The 25,735-nt window shown below is 45.3% G+C and overlaps 1 protein-coding gene across 1 annotated transcript in view; it reads left to right on the forward strand.

Annotated features, from left to right (window-relative positions):
• CDH22 (cadherin 22) overlaps positions 1–25,735 on the forward strand; it is a 628,328-nt gene that overhangs the window by 511,336 nt on the left and 91,257 nt on the right. The window contains exon 4 of the mRNA XM_069752190.1: positions 12,078–12,197. Coding sequence (XP_069608291.1) covers positions 12,078–12,197 — 120 coding nt within the window. The remainder of the gene's footprint in view (positions 1–12,077; positions 12,198–25,735) is intronic.

The following is a 25,735-nucleotide window of genomic DNA, read 5'->3' on the forward strand; positions in this document are numbered from 1 at the left end:
GCAGTTCAAAATTCGTAACAGGACTAAACAGGCGGCCTAGCTTTGTTCAGTGGAGGACAACTGTAATGAGTGGCGCAGACACAGTTACAGTTAGGTCCATATATATTTGGACAGAGACAATATTTTTCTAATTTTGGTTATAGACATTACCACAATGAATTTTAAACAAAACAATTCAGATGCAGTTGAAGTACAGACTTTCAGCTTTCATTTGAGGGTATCCACATTAAAACTGGATGAAGGGTTTAGGAGTTTCAGCTCCTTAATATGTGCCACCCTGTTTTTAAAGGGGCCAAAAGTAATTGGACAGATTCAATAATTTTAAATAAAATGTTAATTTTTAGTACTTGGTTGAAAACCCTTTGTTGGCAATGACTGCCTGAAGTCTTGAACTCATGGACATCACCAGACGCTGTGTTTCCTCCTTTTTGATGCTCTGCCAGGCCTACACTGCGGTAGTTTTCAGTTGTTGTTTGTTTGTGGGCCTTTCTGTCTGATGTTTAGTCTTTAACAAGTGAAATGCATGCTCAATTGGGTTGAGATCAGGTGACTGACTAGGCCATTCAAGAATATTCCACTTCTTTGCTTTAATAAACTCCTGGGTTGCTTTGGCTTTATGTTTTGGGTCATTGTCCATCTGCAGTATGAAACGACGACCAATCAGTTTTGCTGCATTTGGCTGGATCTGAGCACACAGTATGTTTCTGAATACCTCAGAATTCATTCAGCTGCTTCTGTCCTGTGTCACATCATCAATAAACACTAGTGACCCAGTGCCACTGGAAGCCATGCATGCCCAAGCGATCACACTGCCTCCGCCGTGTTTTACAGATGATGTGGTATGCTTTGGATCATGAGCTGCACCACGTCATCGCCATACTTTTCTCTTTCCATCATTCTGGTAGAGGTTGATCTTGGTTTCATCTGTCCAAAGAATGTTATTCCAGAACTGTGCTGGCTTGTTTAGATTTTTTTTTAGCAAAGTCCAGTCTAGCCTTTTTATTCTTGATGCTTATGAGTGGCTTGCACCGTGCAGTGAACCCTCTGTATTTACTTTCATGCAGTCTTCTCTTTATGGTAGATTTGGATATTGATATGCCTACCTCCTGGAGAGTGTTGGTCACTTGATTGGCTGTTGTGAAAGGGTTTCTCTTCACCATGGAGATTATTCTGCGATCATCCACCACTGTTGTCTTCCGTGGGCACCCAAGTCTTTTTGCATTGATGAGTTCACCAGTGCTTTCTTTCTTTCTCAGGATGTACCAAATTGTAGATTTTGCCACTCCTAACATTGTCGAAATTTCTCGGATGGGTTTTTTCTGTTTTTGCAGCTTAAGGATGGCTGGTTTCACCTACATGGAGAGCTCCTTTGACCGCATGTTTACTTCACAGCAAAACCTTCCAAATGCAAGCACCACACCTCAAATCAACTCCAGGCCTTTTATCTGCTTAATTGAGAATGGCATAACAAAGGGATTCCCCACACCTGTCCATGAAATAGCCTTGGAGTCAATTGTCCAATTACTTTTGGTCCCTTTAAAAACAGGGTTGCACATGTTAAGGAGCTGAAACTCCTAAACCCTTCATCCAATTTTAATGTGCATACCCTCAAATGAAAGCTGAAAGTCTGAACTTCAACTGCATCTGAATTGTTTTGTTTAAAATTCATTGTGGTAATGTCTATAACCAAAATTAGAAAAATATTGTCTCTGTCCAAATATATATGGACCTAACTGTAGATACCCAAATACAAAAGTAGGCTAAATGCAGTTCAAAATTGGTAACAGGACTAAACAGGTGGCATAGCTAGGTACTGGGGTGGGCTCCTCTGCTGAGTAGCAGACAGTGGTAGTAGGCGCAAAGTATTAACTGGTCTAAATGGAGGCCAGGGCCCCTATATATTTTAACTATCAACTATCATTTCAACAAATTTGTATTGGCAGTGCCATTGAAGGATTTAACAGCACAGACTACACAGTGGTGGAGCAGGGAGAGGTAAGTATTGCAAGTAGTAGAGCACTGTTCCAGCTGGGGGGAACACTCTCTCATGTGCGGCGGTACTGGCACAGGGCCCCTCATATTACGACGGTGTGTCTGACGTTGGTTGTGCACCACCACCTTCAGAGACATTTCATTGACCACAGCCCTGTGGGGGGAGTCAGCCCATTTAGGGAGGTATAAAAATGGCCTATGGTGGACATTCAGCAGCTGCAAATGGCAGAATTGGAGAAGTCAGTAGGAGGAGGCCAAAAGCAAGACATTTTTCAGGCAAGCTACGTGTCAGCAGGAGAAGGTGGGGCAAAATAATTTGAAATCCACGATTGGTTCATTTTAATGAAGGTTAGATCATCAACATTCTGGGTAGCCAGACGTGTCCTTTTTTCGGTCAGTATTGAACCAGCAGCACTGAAGACTCTATCTGATAGCACACTAGAAGCAGGGCAAGTGAGCTCCTGTAATGCATATTCTGCCAATTCAGGCCAGATGTCTATTTTAGATGCCCAGTAATCAAAGGGGAATGACCTGTGAGGGAGAACATCGATAAGGGAGGAAAAGTAGTTTGTAACCATAATGGACAAATGCTGTCTCCTGTCACTTTGAATCGATGCAGTACTACCTGTCGTGTCAGCGGTCATTGCGAAATCACTCCACAACCTGGTCATAAAATCCCTCTGTTCAATGCCATTTCGGATTTTTGCACCTCTAACACCTCTGCCATGTTGCCCCCAACGGCTCGTGTGAGAACCATCACCGCCGCTGTGTGCTGGGAATGCCTGAACCAAACAGTCTACAAGAGTTGCTTGTTTGGTAGCCAATATTTGCTCAAGGCTCTCATGTGGCATGATATTTTGTAATTTTCCTTTATATCGTGGATCCAGGAGGCAGGCCAACCAGTAATCGTCATCGGTCATCATTTTGATAATGCAGGGGTCCCTTTTTAGGATACGCAAGGCATACTCAACCATGTGGGCCAATGTTCCAGGTGTCAATTCACTGCTTGTGCTGGGTTGAGGAGCACTTTCTTGCAAATCAACATCCCTTGTGTCCCACAAAAACCCTGTACCTGACCTTGCAACACCACCAGTTTCTATTGCCCCCTGTGAAGCATCCTCCTCCCATAAATATTCATCCCCATCATCCTCCTCTTTGTCTGCCACCTCGTCCAGGAGAGCTCCTTGAGCAGACAATGGCTGACTGTCATCAAGGCTTCCCTCCTCCTCGGCTACAGACGCCAGCTCTTTAATGTGCATCAAACTTTGCATCAGCAGACGAATTAGTGGTATGCTCATGCTTATGATGGCGTTGTCTGCACTTACCAGCCATGTGCATTCCTCAAAACACTGAAGGACTTGACAGAGGTCTTGGAGCTTCGACCACTGCACACCAGACAACTCCATGTCTGCCATCCAACTGCCTGCCCGTGTATGTGTATCCTCCCACAAATTAATTACAGCACGCCTCTGTTCGCACAGCCTCTGAACCATGTGCAGTGTGGAGTTCCACCTTGTTGCAACGTCGATTATTAGGCGGTGCTAGGGAAGATTCAGTGATTGCTGATGTTTCAACATACGGCTGGAGTGTATGGGCGACCGGCGGATGTGCGAGCAAAGTCTTCGCACCTTCAGGAGCAGGGCTGGTAACTCTGGATAATTTTTGAGGAAGCAATACACCACCAGGTTCAAGGTGTTAGCCAGGCAAGGTATGTGTTTAAGTTCTGAAAGGGTGATGGCAGCCATAAAATTCCTTCCGTTATCACTGACTACTACCTTGCCTGCCTCAAGATGTACACTGCCCAGCCATGACTGAGTTTGTTGCTGCAAATACTCGGCCAGTACTTCCACGGTGTGTCTGTTGTCGCCCAAACACTTCATTGCCAATACAGCCTGCTGACACTTGCCACTAGGTGTCCCATAATGGGACACCTCGTGTGCAACAGTGGCAGCTGCGAATGGAGTGCTCGTGCGACTGCGGTCTGTGGACGAGCTCTTGCTTCTGCAGGAGGACGAGGAGGAGGGGGGGCGAACGCCGACAGCCAACTGTTTCCTAGACCGTGGGCTAGGCAGAACTGTAACACTATGGCTATCCCCTGTGGACCCTGCATCCACCACATTAACCCAGTGTGCCGTGATGGACACGTAACGTCCCTGGCCATGCCTACTGGTCCATGCATCTGATTGCCTCAGTGCATGGACAATGCGGTCTTTGACATGCTGGTGGAGGGCTGGGATGGCTTTTCTTACAAAGAAGTGTCGACTGGGTAGGTCATAGCATGGTACTGCGTAGGCCATCAGGGCTTTGAAAGCTTCGCTTTCAACCAACCGGTAGGGCATCATCTCTAACAAGATTAGTCTGGCAATGTGGGCATTCAAATTATAATAATAAAAATAATAATAATAATTTTATTTATATAGCGCCAACATATTCCGCAGCGCTTTACAAATTATAGAGGGGACTTGTACAGATAATAGGCATTACAGCATAACAGAAATCACAGTTCAAAATAGATACCAAGAGGAATGAGGGCCCTGCTCGCAAGCTTACAAACTATGAGGAAAAGGGGAGACACGAGAGGTGTATGGTAACAATTGCTTTAGTTAGCCGGACTAGCCATAGTGTAAGGCTCGGGTGTTCATGTAAAGCTGCATGAACCAGTTAACTGCCTAAGTATGTAGCAGTACAGACACAGAGGGCTATTAACTGCATAAAGTGTATGAGAACATGATGCGAGGAACCCAATTATGTTTTTTTTTTTTTAATGGGCCACACAGGGATAGTTAGGTTAATGCATTGAGGCGGTAGGCCTCACATGTTTTTCTACACAGGGTTCAAACCCTGTGTACGTGGATGAGAAGATGAGTACTTTCTTTTCTTAACGAGAGTCTCTTGTAGGGTGAGCTGGACTGGAGAGGTGCATATGGTGGAACTATCGGTGGTGGTGGTGGTGGTGGACATGGCAGATTGAGAGAGGGTTGGTGATGGTATTCTCGATGTTGGCTGTTGTGAATTCTGTTGTTGAACTCCCTCCTGTGGTCGTGAATGGTACTTCGGCGAGTTCTGTCCATGGACTCCCTCTGGTGGCTGTGAGTGGAGCTGCTGCTTCTGAAGTTCCTTACACAGGTGACATGGTTTATCCTTTGGTTGGCTGCTCTATTTAACTCCACTCAGATCGTTACTCCATGCCAGCTGTCAATGTTCCTGCATTGGTTCAGTTCGCTCTTGGATCTTTCTGGTGACCTGTCTACTCCAGCAGAAGCTAAGTTCCTGCTAGTTATTATTTGTTCATTGTTTCCTTGTCCAGCTGGATATCATGATTTTGCCTTGCTAGCTGGAAGCTCTGGGATGCAGAGTGGCATCTCCGCACCGTTAATCGGTGCGGAGGTCTTTTTGCACACTCTGCGTGGTCTTTTGTAGTTTTTTGTGCTGACCGCAAAGATACCTTTCCTATCCTCTGTCTGTTTAGTAAGTCTGGCCTCCCTTTGCTGAAACCTGTTTCATTTCTGCGTTTGTGACTTTCATCTTTACTCACAGTCAATATATGTGGGGGGCTGCCTTTTCCTTTGGGGAATTTCTCTGAGGCAAGGTAGGCTTTATTTTCTATCTCTAGGGCTAGCTAGCTCTTAGGCTGTGAAGAGGCGTCTAGGGAGTGTCAGGAATGCTCCATGGCTATTTCTAGTTGTTGTGATAGGATTAGGGGTTGCAGTCAGCAGAGCTCCCACATCCCAGAGCTTGTCCTGTGTGAGTTTAACTATCAGGTCGTGCCGGGTGCTCCTAACCACCAGGTCCATAACAGTTGGCCTACATACAGTGTTTCCCACCAATAACCTTGTGATTCCCTGACTGCTTTGGCCTTGCGACGATACCTCCACATTTGCTGCTGGTGGGGTCCTAACTGGTGGGCTTACAGTAAGGGAAGCAATGTAGCGTTGCTGACTACCTTCATTCTGAGCAGGTGCACCAACGGTACGGGACGTTTGGTAGTTAGTCCAGGCTTGCAAGTGCATGCTGGTTAAATGTCTAAGCATGCACGTTGTATTTAAATTTTGAAGATTCTTCCCTCTGCTAAAGGTCTTTGAGCATTTCTTACAGATAACTTTTGACTGATCATTCGGATCTTGGTTAAAAAATTGCCACACTGCACTCTTCCTACTATGGAATACTTTTTCAGGCATTGCACGCTGTGCTACTTTCACCAGATGGCCACGCTGTCCTAAAACTGTTTTTGCTTTTGACAAATGTTTCTGGCCTGATACGGGCCTGCCAGGTGACAGCTGTTGCGATGTATATGGCTGCTGCGGATCATCCTCCTCCGCTTCTGAGCTACTGGCAGCGGCACCCTCTTCCCCCAATGGCTGCCAATCTGGGTCAACAACTGGGTCATCTATCACCTCCTCTTCAATGTCATGTGCACCTTCCTCTGTGTCACCGTGTAAGGTGCTATAGCGTTTGGGACGGGGCACCATAGTCTCATCAGGGTCAGATTCTGGCTCAGTACACTGCGAGGGCAATGTAGTGATCTGAGTCAATGGAACAGCATTATAATTTAGCTGTGGCTGTGAATCAGTGAACTCCATGTCCGATTCATCTTGTAATGGGCAGTTAACAATTTCCGATTCCAACCCAGGCACGGTATGTGTAAAGAGCGCCATGGAGTAACAGTAACCTGTAGTGTCGCCTGACGCATCCTTCACTTTTGGTTTGGGTGAAGGACACAAGGAAACGTCTTGTTCCTGACCGGGAGCATCCACTGACGACTCACTGCTTTTATATTTGGAACTTTTTGAAGAGGAGGCGAAAGAGCTAGAGGCTGAATCAGCAAGGAAAGCCAAAACTTTTTCCTGCTGCTCCGGCTTTAAAAGCCGTTTTCCTACTCCCAGATAAGGGAGCCTTCGAGGCCTTGTGTAGCCAGACGATGACGCTGGCTCAACACCTCCAGCCTTAGGTGCTATTGTGCTTTTGCCACTACCACCAGATGCATCACCACCACCATCAGTACCAGCTCGCAACCACTGCCCACGGCCTCTTCCACCTGACTTCCTCATTTTTTGGAAAATCTAACCAGAATAACAACCGTTATATGGTACTGTAAAACAAGGTAGAAGGTGTATATAAACATGTTGAGATTTTAAATCTCCCTTTTTTTTGGGGGGGAGGGGGGGTAGACTGAACAAAAAATCAGGCCCTGTGCAAAAAACAACACAATGTAAGTGGCTGAAAGTGGCTGGCTGATATACGACAAATTAACAGGACAGAAGTATATCCACTTTGTGAGAATTTAAATCTCCTTTTTTGGGGGAGACTGAACCACAACTTAGGCCCAGTGTATAGAACAACACAATGTAAGTGGCAGAAAGTGGCTGGCTGATATACCACAAACTAACAGGACTGCAGTATATCCACTTTGTGATAATTTGAATCTCACTTTTTTTGGGGGGAGACTAAACCAAACATCAGGCCCTGTGCATAAAACAACACAATGTAAGTGGCAGAAAGTGGCTGGAAGATATATGAACAAATACAAGGACTGTAGTACAATTTCAATCTCCCTACAATGATCTCAGGACAAGTATGGCAGCAATAAAAAGGACTGCTGCACACAAAAGTGTGGACAAATAAACAAGATAACTGTGCAGAAAGGAGCAACAGGATTTTTGCTTTTAAAAAAGCAGTTGGTTTGCACAGCAGCGTGCAAACAGCAATGCAGCTATCAAGGAGCCTTATAAGGCAGCCTAATAAGCTACAGAGCTGATGCACAAAAATATAGCCTCCCTTGTCCCTGCAAAAAAATGGTGATGTTGGACATTGGAAATCGCTACAGCACAAGCAGTTTGGGGGCTTAATCTTCCCTCCCTAACTATATCCCTTCTTCTGATGAAGCTGCAGCAACCTCTCCCTATCCTACGATCGGCAGAAGTAAGATGGCGGTCGGCGTGCACGCACCTTTATAGCCCCTGTGACGCCGCAGAAAGCAAGCCAATCACTGTCATGCCCTTCTCTAAGATGGTGGGGACCGAGACCTATGTCATCACGCTGCCCACATTCTGAGTCCTCCTTCATTGGCTGAAAAATGGCACTGAAAGCGTCATACGAAAAGCGACTAGGATCGGGTCGGGTTTCATGAAACCCGACTTTACCGAAAGTCGGCGATTTTTGAATTTGTCCGATCCGTTTTGCTCAACTCTAATTACCACCACAAAGTGACTGAATAATACCACTTACAAGGAACAAATATAGTGATGAGTGAGTATACTCGTTATTCAACATTTCCCAAGCACGCTCGGGTGTCCTCCGAGTATTTTTTAGTGCTCGGAGATTTAGTTTTCATCACTGCAGCTGAATGATTTACATCTGTTAGCCAGCATAAGTATACATGTGGGGGTTGCCTGGTTGCTAGGGAATCCCCACATGTAATCAAGCTGGCTAAGAGATGTAAATCATTCAGCTGGGCACTGAAAACTAAATCTCTGAGCACTAAAAAATAATCGGAGGACACCCGAGCGTGCTCGGGAAATCTCGAGTAACGAGTATGCTCGCTCATCACTAAACAAATACCAATGCACCATGTCCAGACCACATATTACCTCCACCTGATGACCAATAATACCACATACAAGGAACAAATACCGCCACACCATGACCAGACCACATGTTACCACCACATAGTGACTAAATACTACAATACTGATCATTAATATAAAAAAAAACACAATACTAAGTGCTATTGTATACAGGAACTCTGTATTTACTGTCAGTGTACAGGTAATACAGTGATCACTGGTGACATTATATGCAGGAGCTCTGTATATAGTGTCAGTGTACAGGTAATACAGGGATCACCAGTGACATTATACACAGGAGCTCTGTAAAAAGTGCCAGTGTACAGGTAATACAGTGATCACCACTGCCAGTGACATTATACACAGGAGCTCTGTATATAGCATACAGTGTATAGTGTCAGTGTACAGGTAAAACACTGACTCACCAGTGACGTCTGTAGCTGGAGTCCTTCATCTTTGCTTTTCTCATTCATGCAGCACAGACCGCCATCGCTTCTTCCAGCCAGGACTCGCCTCTGCATAAAATAACACAGTTACCCAGAGCACCACTTCCAGAGCACATTCCCCACTTTTTCCCTTTTTTTTACACTACACATCTGAATACAGAGGTCCACCCACAATCAATATATAATTGGTTATTATGCAACCTCATAGATTGCAAGCTTACGAGTCCCCCATCATGTGCAGTCCCCTTTACCTCAAACTTCATGTGCAGTCCCCCTTACCACTACTTCATCATGTGCAGCCCAACTCCCCCACTTCATCATGTGCAGCCCAACTCCTCCTTCATCATGTGCAGTCCTCCTTAACCCCCAAATTCCATCATGTGCGGCCCCACTCACCTCATCATGTGCAGTCTCCTTAACCCCCAAACTCCATCATGTGCGGCCCCACTCCCCCTGCATCATGTGCAGCCTCCTTTAACCCCCAAATTCCATCATGTGCAGCCCCACTTCCCTTCATCATGTGCATTCTCCTTAACCCCCAAATTCCATCATGTTTGACCCCAATTCCCTTCATCATGTGCAATCCTCCTTAACCCCCAAATTCCATCATGTGCGGCCCCACTCCCCTTCATCATGTGCATTCTCCTTAACCCCCAAATTCCATCATGTTTGGCCCCAATTCCCTTCATCATGTGCAGTCTCCTTAACCTCTAAATTCCATCATGTATGGCCCCACTCCCCTTCATCATGTGCATTCTCCTTAACCCCCAAATTCCATCATGTGCGGCCCCACTCCCCTTCATCATGTGCATTCTCCTTAACCCCCAAATTCCATCATGTTTGGCCCCAATTCCCTTCATCATGTGCAGTCTCCTTAACCTCTAAATTCCATCATGTATGGCCCCACTCCCCTTCATCATGTGCTGTCTCCTTAACCCCCAAATTCCATCATGTGCGGTCCCACTCCCCTCATCATGTGCAGCCTCCTTAAACCCCCAAATTCCATCATGTGCGGCCCCACTCCCCTTCATCATGTGCAGTCTCTTTAACCCCCAAATTCCATCATGAGCAGTCTCCATAACCCCCAAATTCCATCATGTGCAGCCTCCTTTAACCCCCAAATTCCATCATGTGCAGCCTCCTTTAACCCCTCCAAATTCCATCATGTGTAGCCTCCTTTAACCCCACAAATTCCATCATGTGCAGCCTCCTTTAACACCCCAAATTCCATCATGTGCAGCCTCCTTTACCCCCCAAATTCCATCATGTGCAGCCTCCTTTAACCCCCTAAATTTCATCGTGTGCAGCCTCCTTTAACCCCCCAAATTCCATCATGTGCAGCCTCCTTTAACCCCCAAATTCCATCGTGTGCAGCCTCCTTTAAGCCCCCAAATTCCATCATGTGCAGCCTCCTATAACCCCCCAAATTCCATCATGTGCAGCTTCCTTTAACCCCCCAAATTCCATCATGTGCAGCCTCATTTAACCCCCCAAATTCCATCATGTGCAGTCTCCTTTCACCCCTCCCCACTTCTCATTTGCAATTACCACCATTTAATAAAAAAAGTTCTTTTTATACTTACATCACCACTCGCTCCCCTGCAGCGCCTCTCTGCTTCTAGCATCCTGGTCGGGACATGTCGGCGCGTGAGATGATGACACCTGACCCGGAAGCATAGAGAGATCATGGAGGGAGCAGGAGCTGTGTAGCTGTCAAGGTGACAGCCGTGCACAGCTCCCGGACCCGGCATAGACGTGTGCTGCCGGCCGCGTCACAGTGCAGCACACACGGCGGCAAACAATTTGATGTGCGGCTGCTCAGCCACCACCAGGCGGCTGGCCCTGAGCAGCTGCTGGGGGAGCGGCCCGGGGGGGCATTTGCATCTTTGCCACCCGGCCCAGTCCGCCCCTGTCTCCAACCCAACACAGCCCTAACTCCAACCCTAACTCCAGCACAATCCTATCTCTAACCTTAATCCCAACCCTAACCGTAACAACAACTCTAACCCCAACACAACCCTAACGCCAACCCTAACCCTAACTGTAACTGCAAAGAATGGAAAAAATTACAATTTTTTTTTATTTTTTTATCTGACTAAGGGGGTTTGATTTACATTTTTTTTTATTTTGATCACTGTGATAGGATCTGTAATAGAGCTCAAAATGAGCCATTAGGAAAAATCTCCCATTGTTGCCGAGCAACGGCAGACAGATCTCGGCGGACACAATGCGCATGTACACGCCATTTTCTTCCAGGAAGATGACACGGAGGGCCGGGGGATGGAGTAGGATGGCCCAGGGATGGTGGATGTACCGGGGGGCTTGGGAGACCCCATTTCTCTCTCCTCTGATATGCTAGATGATATCAGAGGAGTGAGAAATTAATTGAGAAGTGGACTTTTTTTACGATCACCATTGTTGGCTGAATAATGGCGATTACGTGACAGGGGGGACAGTAAAAACTGACCTGAATCATGTTCTCTGGGATCTCGGCTACCTTTGGTTGCTGAGACTCCGGAGATTTTCCAACGCTGGGGGGCGCTATATACTTATAAAGTGGCACTCAAGAATAAGTACCCTTAACTGTTGCCGTTAAAAGGCATATCGGCAATCGTTAAGGGGTTAAGTAGAGTGGCTTTGTGTTTAATACTTCCTGGTATTTGGCTTTGAAAAAAATTTATTGGCATTAACATACGTAGGAGCGGATACATGCGTTTTGATGTGTTTTGGCCATGGAAATGCACTAAAAACGCATGTGCATTTTTTATCTGCGGAATTTTCGCATCTAATACAAGTCATTGGGGAAAATCTGAACAGAAAATTCAGCGGACCTGTCGGAGCAATTGACTTGCTGCGGATTTGAAACATGTACCACAGGTCAGATTACGCAGCATTAAAAAGAAGCACAGTGGGCATGAGATTTCAATTAACCTCATCCACTTTGCTGGAATTGTAAGACGCTGCGTTTTTGAAGCAGCCAAAATACGCAGCATCAAAAATACACCAAAAGCTCATCAAGAGAACGTAGGCCAAATGATTACTGGGATTATGACATCTGTTTCTGTCCTCCTTATAGGAACATCTGTTATGGCGGTTTCAGCATTTGATGCAGATGACCCTGCTTATGGAAGCAGTGCCAGAGTGGTATACAGTGTCTTGGAGGGGGAGAAGCATTTCACTGTGGACAGCAAGACAGGTAAGGACATTTGTCACCATGACTAAGGTATTCACAAGGAAATATAGAACTTGGTGGCCACAGAAATCCATTTAAGAAAAGTGGAGACATCACTATATCAGTCTTGATACTGACAGGCGTAAGGCAGATTGTTCTGTTGCTTTAAATGTAACCTTCCATCCCAAATGCATGTTAATTAATTGTTGTGACCATAAATTATGGTGAATGATGAACAATGCACGCAGTCTCCAGCTAGTCAAGCACTTAAGCCTTTTTACTACAGCTTCCTCATTACCACATCATGTTCGCTAACTATTGACATCTATCAATCTACAGTAGGAAGCTGTCATGGACGCTTGTAAAGAACCATTGGAAAGACCCACATCAGCAGTATAGAACTGCATTCTGCCAATCACTGACCCCTTAATTACAAACTTCAGGCGCTAAGATAAGCATTTTTGATGACAAACGTAGCAGCTTTACATGTGTACAGTAAATCTGACAAGTCATTGGAGAGTGCTGACATAAAATACATGCATATTCCAAGACAAGAGTTTTGTGAGTGACTACTCTATTATATATTATCGTTAGTCGGCCCATAATTTGGGAAGCAGTAGTAATCATTTTCAGTATCTAAATAAAAATAGCCAAGTCTTATCAATCATTTAAATTTACATCATATGTTGGAAGTGGTCAAGAAACAATGTTCCATTTATTCTGTGTAATATACTGATGTTTCCCTTCTTTAAAAATATGCTCTATTTAACCATCTACTTAAAGCACCAATTAAAAGCCTAAAAAGAGTCATATTTCTAAGTGTGGATCACGTGGTTTATTAATTCTGGGCTGTGGCTGGCATTATACAGTATAATTTCCCACGGGATCAATAAAGTGTATCGTATCGTATCGTACAATTGTGCAAATACAGTTGTGTCCACTAGTTAATGCGTAAGCAGCCTTTCACCCTGGGACTGAAAAGTGACTGTACATTTCGTGTGTATAGCCACCCCACCGGGAGTCTCTGTATTCCTCTGCTCAGATCGGCGTTCCTTTCCTCCTCCTTCCAAGATGGCAATTGCAGTGGCGTGGGGAGCGCAGTGGTAAATCTAAACCATTCCTCCCCTGCCTTTCCTTTCTTAGAGCACAGCATGGTTTTAGACTTATCACTACACTCCCCATGGTTTATACAGTCGAAATCTGCCTATAACAGCAGTGACCAGTGCTCTAATTGCTGCTGTTTATCAATTCTAATGCCAATGTAAATCTCTGAGAGTATACCAAGGAGAAAAAAAACCCAAAAGGGTGGTGACAGGAGCACTGCCAAGGATGGGAGCATCCATAACTGGCAGTCTTTTATTCATGCAACGCGTTTCACAGTTGATATTCATATGCCTGATGAAGGAGACCTATCGAATCTGAAACGCGTTGCATGAATAAAAGACTGTTACTTATACCTCTGGATGTTCCCGTCCTTGGCAGCCTCAGGTTACCGTGCTTTTGTTTGTTTTTTTGTCCTTGGTAAATTGTTTCCTGTCGAAAGCCTCAGAAATCCGTGGAAGTAAATACAGCCTTGGAGAGTTTCATCCATACGCACAGAATAGTGTTGTGCCTTGCACAACTGCTTCAGGTGAGTTTTCTGTAATGACCTATCCCTGTAAACTGCTGGGGATAATGCATTTCCCTTTAATTTATTTCAGTCTCTGACAGTGGCATTTAAGTGTATTGGTTGCCAAGTGTATTGGTTGCTGCTTCTTGAAGGCCATCTTGGTGGAAATGTTTACTATATACTGTAATATTTTAGTAATACAGTACATACAGCATAAGATAAAACAATTGCAGGATCAAGTCTCCAAAGGGGACCACAAATTAAATCAGATAATAAAAAAAAGTTGAAATGTTTTAATCGCTCTTCTTTTCCCATATAAAAAATAAAGAAATTTAAAAAAAAATAAACATATACATGAAACGCCAGAATTGCCATCTTTTTGGGTCACTTCACCTCACCACAAAAAAATGCAATAAAAAGTAATCAAAACATCTTATGTACCCCAAAATTGTATCAATAAAAACATCAGCTTGGTTCACAAAAAATAAGCCTTCACATTGCCCCATTGACAGAAAAATGAAAAGTTATGTGTCTCAAAAATGGTAATAAAAACTTTTTTTTTACAAATGTCCCCATATAGTTTTTACAATGTAAGAAAAAAATACCGTATATAAATATATACAAGTTTGGAATTGATGTAATCATACTGGCCTGGGGAATCATTTTGCTAAGTAAGTTTTTAATGCAAAATGGACACTAAAAACCAAGCCTCCCAAAAAAATGGTAAAATTAATTTTCTGCACCATTTCACCAAACTTCAAATTTTCCAGTAGATTGTATGGTAGTATGAATAGCGTCATTAGAAAACTACAACTCATCCCACATTAAACAAGCTCTCATATGGCTTTGTAGACAGACAAATAAAAAGTTATGGCTTCTGAAGAAGGGGGATGGCAAAACGAACAGAAAAATGATAATTAGCCTGCGGGAAGGAGTTAATTCATGTAAATTAGGTGTTGCTGACCAGTCAATGAGTGGAGCCAGTCAGTAGACAAATTGCAGGATGGTGTCCGGTGGCCAGTGGTACAGCACCGCACTTTATTCAAACTTCCCCTGACATCTGATTCATTGCCAGTTATAAGCATTTATTCTGCTCCTGATGCTTTACTCCTGCTAACTTGCTTCACCGGCCATTAGCGAGTTGATGGACATAGCACAGAGACTTTTGTATAAAAGGCAACCAAATCCTTGTATATGGATCTGGGTGTTCCCTGGGATTTGCTATTCAGATTGGCCAATGCAAATATTGTCTGTTAAAGCCTTCAAAGAATCAAAGGGTTGGCCCGAAACTATTATGGATTTACATCCAAAATGTGTGTCTATTTATGTTAATGGTGCAATAGTTTTTCTAATATGGTTTAATTAATTAAATCCCAACCCTTCACTCTCTAATCTAACGTTTAATTTTTTTTAACTATTTCCATTTTAATGACTATTTGAGAATGCCCAGAGTATGCTGTGATACTCAAATGAGATGTTATCAGGGGGCAGAGGCTGCAATCAATGCCACAGCCTTTGTCCCCGCCAAGAGATAAAGTGTTATTATCAGTGACGTCTGTTTCAGGGGTTTGGCTTGTACCTACTGTTGCAAGTCCGATGTATGCTAAGTACAAGCTCCCTACTTAGACCACATTCACACGTTTGGTATTTGGTCAATATTTCACACCAGTATTTGTAATCCAAAACAAAGAGTGGGTGACAAATCCAGAAGTGGTGACGTGTTTTTATTATACTTTTCCTCTGATTGTTCCACTCCTGGTTTTGACTTACAAATGCTGATGTAAAATACTGACCAAATACTGAAGGTGAGAACGTGGTCTTACTATGCAATTTTGTTCCCAGTGCACAACATTTTCGGAGGCAGGGCTGGTCTCTGCTTGCTGTGTCCTCATCTTACAATGCGCACTGATGCTATAATTAGAGCCGGCGTGGAGTGCACTGTCACTTTGCACTGAGAAGAATATTGCTGTCATCACTGATTACACTTTGTTTCAGGGTGGGGACTAAACAGTGACTTCAGCGGATGGAGCACACTGTCACTTGCACTGAGAAGAATATTGCAGATGTCACTGATTACACTTTGTTTCAGGGTGGGGACTAAACAGTGACTGCAGCCGAAGGAGCGCACTGTCACTGTGCACTGAGAAGAATATTGCAGATATCACTGATTACACTTTGTTTCAGGGTGGGGACTAAACAGTGACTGCAGCCTCTGGCCCCTGATGACACCTCGTTGGATGGTACCTACATGCATTAGGGATTCTCACTTGAAGCGTCATCAAAAGAGATATAGTTAAAAAAAATAAAGCAGACAGGTTAGAGAGAGAACAGTGGGGATTTTTTAATTAAACCATATTAGAAAAACTACATTATAATAAATAGAAAGACATTTAGGATGAAAATCAATATTAGTTTCAGATAACCTCTTTAAGATAGTGTTCTCTCTACATGGGACTAATCTGTAGAACCTTAAGGTACTGTCACACTAGACGATATCGCTAGCGATCCGTGACGTTGCAGCGTCCTCGCTAGCGATATCGTCCAGTGTGACAGGCAGCAGCGATCAGGCCCCTGCTGGGAGATCGCTGGTCGGGGAAGAAAGTCCAGAACTTTATTTCGTCGCTGGACTCCCCGTAGACATCGCTGAATCGGCGTGTGACACCGATTCAGCGATGTCTTCACTAGTAACCAGGGTAAACATCGGGTAACTAAGCGCAGGGCCGCGCTTAGTAACCCGATGTTTACCCTGGTTACCAGCGTAAAAAAACAAACAGTACATACTTACATTCAGCTGTCTGTCCCTTGCCGTCTGGTTCCTGCACTGACTGCTGGCCGTAAAGTGAAAGCAGAGCACAGCCACAGCGGTGAGTCACCGCTGTGTGACTCACCGCTGTGCTGTGCTTTCACTTTCACTTTACGGCCAGCAGTCAGTGCAGGAACCAGACGGCAAGGGACAGACAGCTGAATGTAAGTATGTACTGTTTGTTTTTTTACGCTGGTAACCAGGGTAAACATTGGGTTACTAAGCGCGGCCCTGCGCTTAGTTACCCGATGTTTACCCTGGTTACCGGGGACCTCGGGATCGTTGGTCGCTGGAGAGCTGTCTGTGTGACAGCTCTCCAGCGACCAAACAGCGACGCTGCAGCGATCCGGATCGTTGTCAGTATCGCTGCAGCGTCGCTAAGTGTGACGGTACCTTTAGCCAAGAGCTGTCAATCACTCTGTGTACTCACCAACATTCAGGTCCTTACATCGTAAACATAACAGTAGCCAGTACAGAATAATACTGTATTATCTAAGATGCAGAGCTGACCTTTTGTTAAGCTCATTTATTACACCTTTAAGTGACCATGTCCTGGAGACAGCTTTAATTTATGGAATAGAGCGTCTATTTCCACGATGTATAGATGATTGCACATTTTACATTCTGTGATTGTGGCATTTAAAAATAAAGTGAGGGTTATGTCGATAGAAAATACATTAGCAACCAGTGAGGATTAATGACCACAAAAAGTTACAGTTGATTGCATACACATAATCCCCCCGATGTTCTCTGCGTGTCAATTTTAGCGTATTTTGAACTTTCCATCAGAAATCTTAAATATACGGTAAATCATATTCATATTTATGAAGAAAATTGTATTTTTGCTATTTTTTCAATTTCCTCCCATTAAAATATAAGGTTATGTGGCACCCCTAGGGGTATTTGCCACAAAAACAGTTACTGACACTGGATACAAATACTAAAATAGTAAGACTGCACTACCACCTCCGGCCAGAAGGGGGAGCTCCAGAGACTCCCCTTGATCCATTCTGGTCTGAGAGAAGAACTGGCAGTTGGGCTAAGGAGCTGATAGTGAGAGGTCATACAGCTGAATTTCTAACAGCCCTATGACGGTTTCCAGGCCCAAATCACCGGCCTGAGGAGAAAAGGGACAGAGAAAAAGGACATTGTGAAAACCGGGTAGCATTAATCACTACCCAGAACAGGCGCAAAGACGGATACCGGATCCGTGGCTGTACTCATTATATATAATACAGCAACCGGAAAAACGTGAGGTGATATCAGCTTCACTAGGGCCGGACGCAGCAACAGACACAGAGTTCAGCGGTACTCCTGGAGGGGGTAAGCCGATAAAAGGACTCGGGTTGCCCGTCGAACCAGGACCCGGAGGGGACAGATTGGGCCGGCAGCCAGTTCACATACAGCAGCAGGGCCACACAGAAATTGCGTACAATAAGAGGCGAAGACCCCGGCAGGGTCAAAGTAACTCAGAGTTTCCATACAGACTCCGGTGACAGGACTGGTTGTAAATCCTTTTATGTTGAAGTAAACTGGTTAAACGTTTCAGTGCCTCAGACTTTCATTTGGACAATAGCTATCTATCCAGGATCAGGATCATCACCGCTGGGAGAACCTGCTGCTGATCAAGTAAGTGCCTGTTCCCTCATGATACCCCTTACACTGTGCATTGCCTGAGGCCACAGCACCGGGTCAAGCCACCCGTGACATCCCCCTCAAGAGACAGACCCCATTGGTCCGGTGCTGGGTACCCCGGTCTCCTGGGCGTCACAATTGGCGTCACGAACAGGATCTAGCCAGCCCGTATACCGGGTATTGTGTGCCGTGATTGGAGCCCAAAACTGTGAAAACTTGGATGAAAAATCTTGAAAATTGACTTTATTAAAGAAAAATCCATTCCCCATTGAAAACTATTGAAAGTGACTTTTCCCCATTGGTTATAATGGAGTAAAGATGGCCGCCATCCCCTGAGGTAATCACCTCATAACCGTTAGGCACGAGACTGTTAATTGAGCTACGCCATCACCTGAGCCCCAGTCTAACTGAAAAACTTCAGAATCCGCCATTACAGAGCGCGGTGGGTGGGAGCAGCAGGGGGCGTGTCATTGTGGGCGGCACCAAGCTGAGCGCTCTGACATCAGAGCAAGGGGAAAATCGATCCTGCTGCACAGCGGAACGAATCTACACTATCCCGACGGAAGCGGAGGACCGGAAGGGTCCGGATTAACTAAGGGGGCACAGTATGTCGCAGCACGGAGACGCCGCAGCATCCGGCGACGCTAATGCAGCTGAAAGACAGAGTGTCGATAGAGAGTCTGGTAGCGCAGCGGTGCAAGGAGTGGCGCCCATCATGCCTGTGCTGATGCCATATACCCCGGGTGGCCCATGGCTTCCAATGTATGAAGGTGAGCCTAATACCCTTGACGATTTCAGAGAAAAGATGCTGGCCCATTTTGACATGTTCCCCGTGGGTGAAGTTCAGCGTGTTAGTCTCCTGATGATGCAGTTAAGTGGCCATGCTAAGCGAGAAGTCACAGCATGGGCAGCTGATCTAAAAGGCACTGTTGAACGCATATTTGCTGGATTAAAAGCTACATTTGAAACCACTGCCAGCAGCAAAGCTAAAGTACGATTCTTTAATTGCAAACAAAAAGTTAATGAGGGCGTGAGAGACTTTGCCTTAAACCTGCAGGAAGCCCTTAAATCACTTACACTGGCTGAACCCATTTTTAATACCGGAGCGGATAAACTGCTAAGAGATCAATTTATTGAGGGACTCTACACCCCTTCTCACCGGGGGCATGTGAGCATGCTTGTTTTTAAGAACCCTGAATTGACATTTGCCCAATTAAAGGAGAGCGTTATACGTCTCCAGCTGGCAGAGGCACCTCGGGATCAGGAGCCTGCGCAACTCATGGCAGAGGCTCCTCAACAACATGGAGTACCAGTGACATCAGCTATGTCCGGGGCCATTGCTAAGCCCCTGGGGCCCAGTACTAATGAGGCTTTTCAACAAAAGCTTGACTCTTTAACTGATGTTGTTGCTTCAATGGCTAAAACCATGCAGGAGATGAGAGGACCCAAGATGGAGTTGTCAGACCGTAGAGAAGGTGTTCCATGGATGAGACCCCGGAGATACCCGACATGGAGAGGACGACCCCGCGACCGCTACCAACCGGATGGACAGCCCATTTGCCGCCGTTGCCAGCAGCCAGGCCACTTTGCACGAGATTGTGATTTAAACGGGAATCCCCTGGGAATGCGGGCCGCTTCGCAGGAATGAACTTTCAAGGCCCAACACCCTGGCACGACAGGTATATCGGAGGACGACCCATTATCCCTATCGTGCTGGACGGAATGCCCCTCAACGCTTTGCTGGACACAGGTTCCCAGATTTCATCTATACCGTATATCCTTTATAAGAGGTACTGGGCTGATGCAGATGTTGATAAAGGGCCCTCTGATGTTGAACTAGATATATGGGCCAGTAATGGTAAGTTGGTACCGAAACTAGGATTCAGGGAGATGACCATAAAGATTGGTAAAGTAGAATTGAAGAAACAGGGTATAATTGTTGTTGATGTTGACCGGCGGAACTGTGAACCAACTGTATTGATAGGAATGAATGTGTTAGAGCAGAGGTCCCCAACTCCAGTCCTCAAGGCCCACCAACATGTCATGTTTTCAGGATTTCCTTAGTCTTGCCCAGGTAATAATTGCATCACCTGTGCAATGCAAAGGAAATCCTGAAAACATGACCTGTTGGTGGGCCTTGAGGACTGGAGTTGGGGACCTCTGTGTTAGAGAACTGCTTTTCCGAAGTCATTTCTGTCTTACAGCAAATTGCTGAAACTGCCCAATCCTGCCAGCAGAGAGTTCTCCGGAGGGAAATAAAAGTATTGATGTTAAGGCAACAGGTAGAAGTTGCAGGTGGAGAAATCGGCAGTGTGAGGGTAAGTGATCCGACATCTATTGTAATCCCACCAAAAACGGAAATGCTGGTATGGTGTAGAGCAGCCATTGGTACTAAGGGACGAGATTATCAAGCCTTAATAGAACCAGTGTACACCGACAGCAGGCCCACTATACTCACAGCACGAGGGATAGTCGAGGTACACCGGGGACGAGTGCCGGTACGACTTTTGAACTGTGGAGAGGAAGAGGTCACTTTGCCAAGGTATGCTACAATGGCAAAGCTATATACTGTTGACAACAATGCCATCACAACCATTGAGCCCTTAGAACCAACCTGTCAGGTGGAAGGCAATGGCTCAGATGGAGAAATGGAGGATTGGTGCCAACAGCTACACGTGGGCATAAATTCAACACCTACCCATCAAAAACAAGGGGTGTATAGGCTAGTGACGGAATATGAACAAGTCTTCAGTAAACACCCATTGGACTTCGGACGGATAGAAGGGGTAGAACACACAATCCCCACAGGTGACCATCCCCCAATAAAAGAAAGATATAGACCCATACCGCCCGCTCACTATCAATGTGCAAAAGATATGCTGAGGGAAATGAAACAGGCCGGGGTAATAAGAGACAGCTGTAGCCCCTGGGCGGCCCCTCTAGTGATTGTCAAAAAAAAAGATGGAACTATGAGAATGTGCGTAGACTACCGGCAGATTAATAACATCACCCATAAAGACGCCTACCCCTTGCCTAGGATAGAAGAGTCCTTGACTGCTTTGAAATCTGCTAATTATTTTTCCACCTTAGACTTAACAAGCGGGTATTGGCAAGTCCCTGTGGCTGAGAGAGATAAGGAAAAGACGGCATTCACCACACCAATGGGTCTATGTGAATTTAATCGCATGCCGTTCGGACTCTGCAACGCATCCGGTACCTTCCAGCGGCTGATGGAATGCTGCCTCGGACACAAGAACTTCGAGACCGTCCTCCTGTACCTAGATGATGTGATCGTCTACTCAAAGACTTATGAACAACACTTAATAGACCTGGCAGAAGTGTTCGAAGCCTTATCCAGGTATGGCATGAAAGTCAAGCCATCCAAATGTCACCTTCTCAAGCCAAAGGTACAGTACCTGGGACACATCGTGAGTTCGGAGGGAGTAGCACCAGATCCCGAGAAAATAAGCGCCATAAGGGATTGGCCAAGACCTACCAGCGCAAAAGAAGTGAGACAATTCCTGGGATTGGTGGGTTACTATCGCAGATTTATAAAAGGATTTACCAAGTTGGCAGCACCCTTGCAAGACACTTTGGTAGGGCAGACGAAGAAACCTTCAAACCGAAACCCTCCTTTTCAGTGGAACGATGAAAGGGAAGACTCCTTTGAACAACTAAAGAAGGCACTAACCGGAGAAGAGGTTCTGGCATACCCAGATTACCATTAACCTTTCATCCTCTACACCGATGCCAGTAATGTGGGACTAGGAGCAGTGCTGTCACAAAAGCAAGAAGGTCGGGAGAAAGTCATCGCCTTTGCAAGTAGAAAGCTCCGGCCTACTGAAAGAAATCCAGAAAATTATAGCTCCTTCAAATTGGAACTACTGGCAGTAGTTTGGGCTGTGACGGAACGTTTCAAACACTATCTGGCCGCTGCAGAATTTATTGTCTATACTGACAACAATCCGTTGACCCACCTGGACACAGCCAAATTAGGTGCGTTAGAACAGCGATGGATAGCCCGGTTATCTAATTACAACTTCAAGATCAAGTATCGAGCAGGTCGCAAGAATGGAAATGCCGATGCCCTATCCCGGATGCCACACTTGAGAGATGTAGAAGAAGAAACGGGGGAGCTTGAAGAAATTGAACTACCAGCCTTCCATCGTCCCAAGGCAAAACATCATCAGTCAAGTACCTATCAGAAACAACAAGAGGTGAATTTTAATCCGTTAGCACACCATAGATGGGCTGACACCCAAGACAGCAATCCGGCTGTGAAGTTGGTGAAGGAACTGTTAACTGAGCAAAGTGCATATCCCGATGAGAATGCCCCAGAAGAGACGCATCAACTCTGGAAAGAGAGAGGCAAAATGTTCCTGTATCAAGGGAAGCTCTGTAGAAGCTACACCAATCCGAAAACACATGAATTGGTTTGGCAGATTATCGTGCCTAAACAAGATGTCAAGATGGTCCTCGAAGCTTACCATAATGGTGCTGGTCACTTTAGTTGGAAAAAGTTAGAAGTACTTCTAAGAGAAAGATTTTATTGGGTCGGGATGAGAAAATCAATCGAACAGTGGTGCAGAAATTGTGGCCCGTGCAACCTCAGAAGAAACGATCAAAAGAACCAAAGAGCACCACTGCAGCCCATAATCACCAAACAACCACTTGAACTTGTAGCCATAGACCACGTGAAGTTAATACCAAGCCGGTCCGGCTATGTCTATGCCTTGACCATCGTGGACCATTATTCACGCTTCTTGGTAGTAGTACCCGTAAAAGATCTGACAGCAAAAACAGCAGCCAAAGCGTTCCAAACGTACTTTTGTAGACCCCATGGATATCCGGAACAGGTTCTCACCGACCAAGGTACAGCCTTTGAATCAGAGATCTTCAGAGAATTCTGTAATATGTATGGTTGCAAAAAGATCAGGACGACAGCCTATCATCCACAAACAAACGGCTTATGCGAGAAGATGAACCATATTGTAATAGACCTACTAAAGACTTTACCTGAGACAGAAAGGAATCAATGGCCAGAGAAATTGCCTGACTTGGTGGATCTGTATAATCATGTCCCGGTGAGCTCCACCAACTGCACCCCAGCTTATCTTATGCGTGCAAGACCCGGCCAATTACCAATCGATCTAGAAATGGGAATTCTGAAACCAGACGCAGAAGTTCAAGACTCCAATTGGGATATCATACGGCAAAAGCAGTATCGCCAAGTGCAAGAGAGTGTGGAAAGAAGCCTTCAGCAAACTAGAGAAAGACAAGAGCGAACTTTCAACCAGAATGCTCTAGCGACCCCATTAAGACCGGGTGACCAAGTGCTCAAGAGAAATCGTCGAACCAATAAACTGGACAATCAGTGGGAAGCCGTACCCTACACAGTTTTACCAACAAGAGTGGATAATCCTAAAATGTGTCTCATTAGCAAAAACGGAGGCTTAACATCTGTACTAGTGTCAAGAGACAATCTTAAATTATGCCCGGAAGCATTGAAAGAGCCAGACGTTGTCCAGCCAGAACCAGAAGTTATTCAACCCATACAGGTTCAACCAGTAAAGGAAAAAGAAGAGGAAGTGTATCACACCTGTATAGGAGACTTTCCCAAAACCCTACTAACATACCATGGTGCAGTAGTGGTTCCCATGGTGGCCTTTTAACCAACACCGAACCCAATACCAGAAGTCCCAAGACAGGAAGAGGCTGACCCCGTACTACAGGAGGTTCCAGGCCAGGAAGAACAGATTCCTGAAAAGAGTAATCCCATTCACGGTGGACTTGCCAACTCCATAGTTATGGAATTATCTTTAGCAGAGCGGGCAGATACTACATCCGCAGTAGACAGTAGTACACCACATGAAGAGATACCGTTATTACGTAGATCACAGCGTAGTACCCAGGGTCAATTACCAGCCAGGTATGCAGATTACCAACTATAAAGCTCATAATGTGAATTGTATATATGTTATGCCGTATATAGTTAAACAGAAAATGTAGTATAGTCATTGTTATCAGTCTGCAACGTTTAAGCCCAGTACCTACAGAGACTTGTCTGTATGAACTTCTTGTATATTCTTGAACTTTTTATCAGCCCGGAGGCACTAAATCAAAGTTCCGGAAAGACTGCTTTTTGAACTTTGCTTTTTGCTCTTTTTGAACTTTCTTTAGACTTTATATTGGTAACTCCGTTGGAAAAATGGAACTAAATTCCTGGACACAAAGTGCAGTGCCTTTCCTAGTACCTTCAAGGATAGAACTGTATTAATGGACGCTATTTGAAGTGACTTTTTACAGAACTCTATTTTTGTTTCCTTGAGTGGTTTTTGTAACTTTTCATTTTTAAGACTCTGTACATATTAATTGTTATTTCAAAATGTTATCGTCCCACAGTCCCGGAGTACTGTTCTTAACTAAGGGGGAATGTGGCACCCCTAGGGGTATTTGCCACAAAAACAGTTACTGACACTGGATACAAATACTAAAATAGCAAGACTGCACTACCACCTCCGGCCAGAAGGGGGAGCTCCAGAGACTCCCCTTGATCCATTCTGGTCTGAGAGAAGAACTGGCAGTTGGGCTAAGGAGCTGATAGTGAGAGGTCATACAGCTGAATTTCTAACAGCCCTATGACGGTTTCCAGGCCCAAATCACCGGCCTGAGGAGAAAAGGGACAGAGAAAAAGGACATTGTGAAAACCGGGTAGCATTAATCACTACCCAGGACAGGCGCAAAGACGGATACCGGATCCGTGGCTGTACTCATTATATATAATACAGCAACCGGAAAAACGTGAGGTGATATCAGCTTCACTAGGGCCGGACGCAGCAACAGACACAGAGTTCAGCGGTACTCCTGGAGGGGGTAAGCCGATAAAAGGACTCGGGTTGCCCGTCGAACCAGGACCCGGAGGGGACAGATTGGGCCGGCAGCCAGTTCACATACAGCAGCAGGGCCACACAGAAATTGCGTACAATAAGAGGCGAAGACCCCGGCAGGGTCAAAGTAACTCAGAGTTTCCATACAGACTCCGGTGACAGGACTGGTTGTAAATCCTTTTATGTTGAAGTAAACTGGTTAAACGTTTCAGTGCCTCAGACTTTCATTTGGACAATAGCTATCTATCCAGGATCAGGATCATCACCGCTGGGAGAACCTGCTGCTGATCAAGTAAGTGCCTGTTCCCTCATGATACCCCTTACACTGTGCATTGCCTGAGGCCACAGCACCGGGTCAAGCCACCCGTGACATCCCGCTTAAGAGACAGACCCCATTGGTCCGGTGCTGGGTACCCCGGTCTCCTGGGCGTCACAGTTATAAAGATATTTATGTTTTATTAGAGGCAGTATGCTCTTAAAGGTTAGTAATATCGCCTGTTTTGTGGCCCTTTGTATGGAGCCGTTATTAGGTGGCCGAGCATGCGCAGTCAATCTTTATTTTCCTGCCACCGAAGGTTGAGTATGATTCTCCATCCTGACCAGATTTGTTCTTTTGCAGCAAACAGCC

The sequence above is a fragment of the Ranitomeya imitator genome, chromosome 2 (genome assembly GCF_032444005.1).
Source record: "Ranitomeya imitator isolate aRanImi1 chromosome 2, aRanImi1.pri, whole genome shotgun sequence".
In the NCBI taxonomy this organism is placed as follows: Eukaryota; Metazoa; Chordata; class Amphibia; order Anura; family Dendrobatidae; genus Ranitomeya; species Ranitomeya imitator.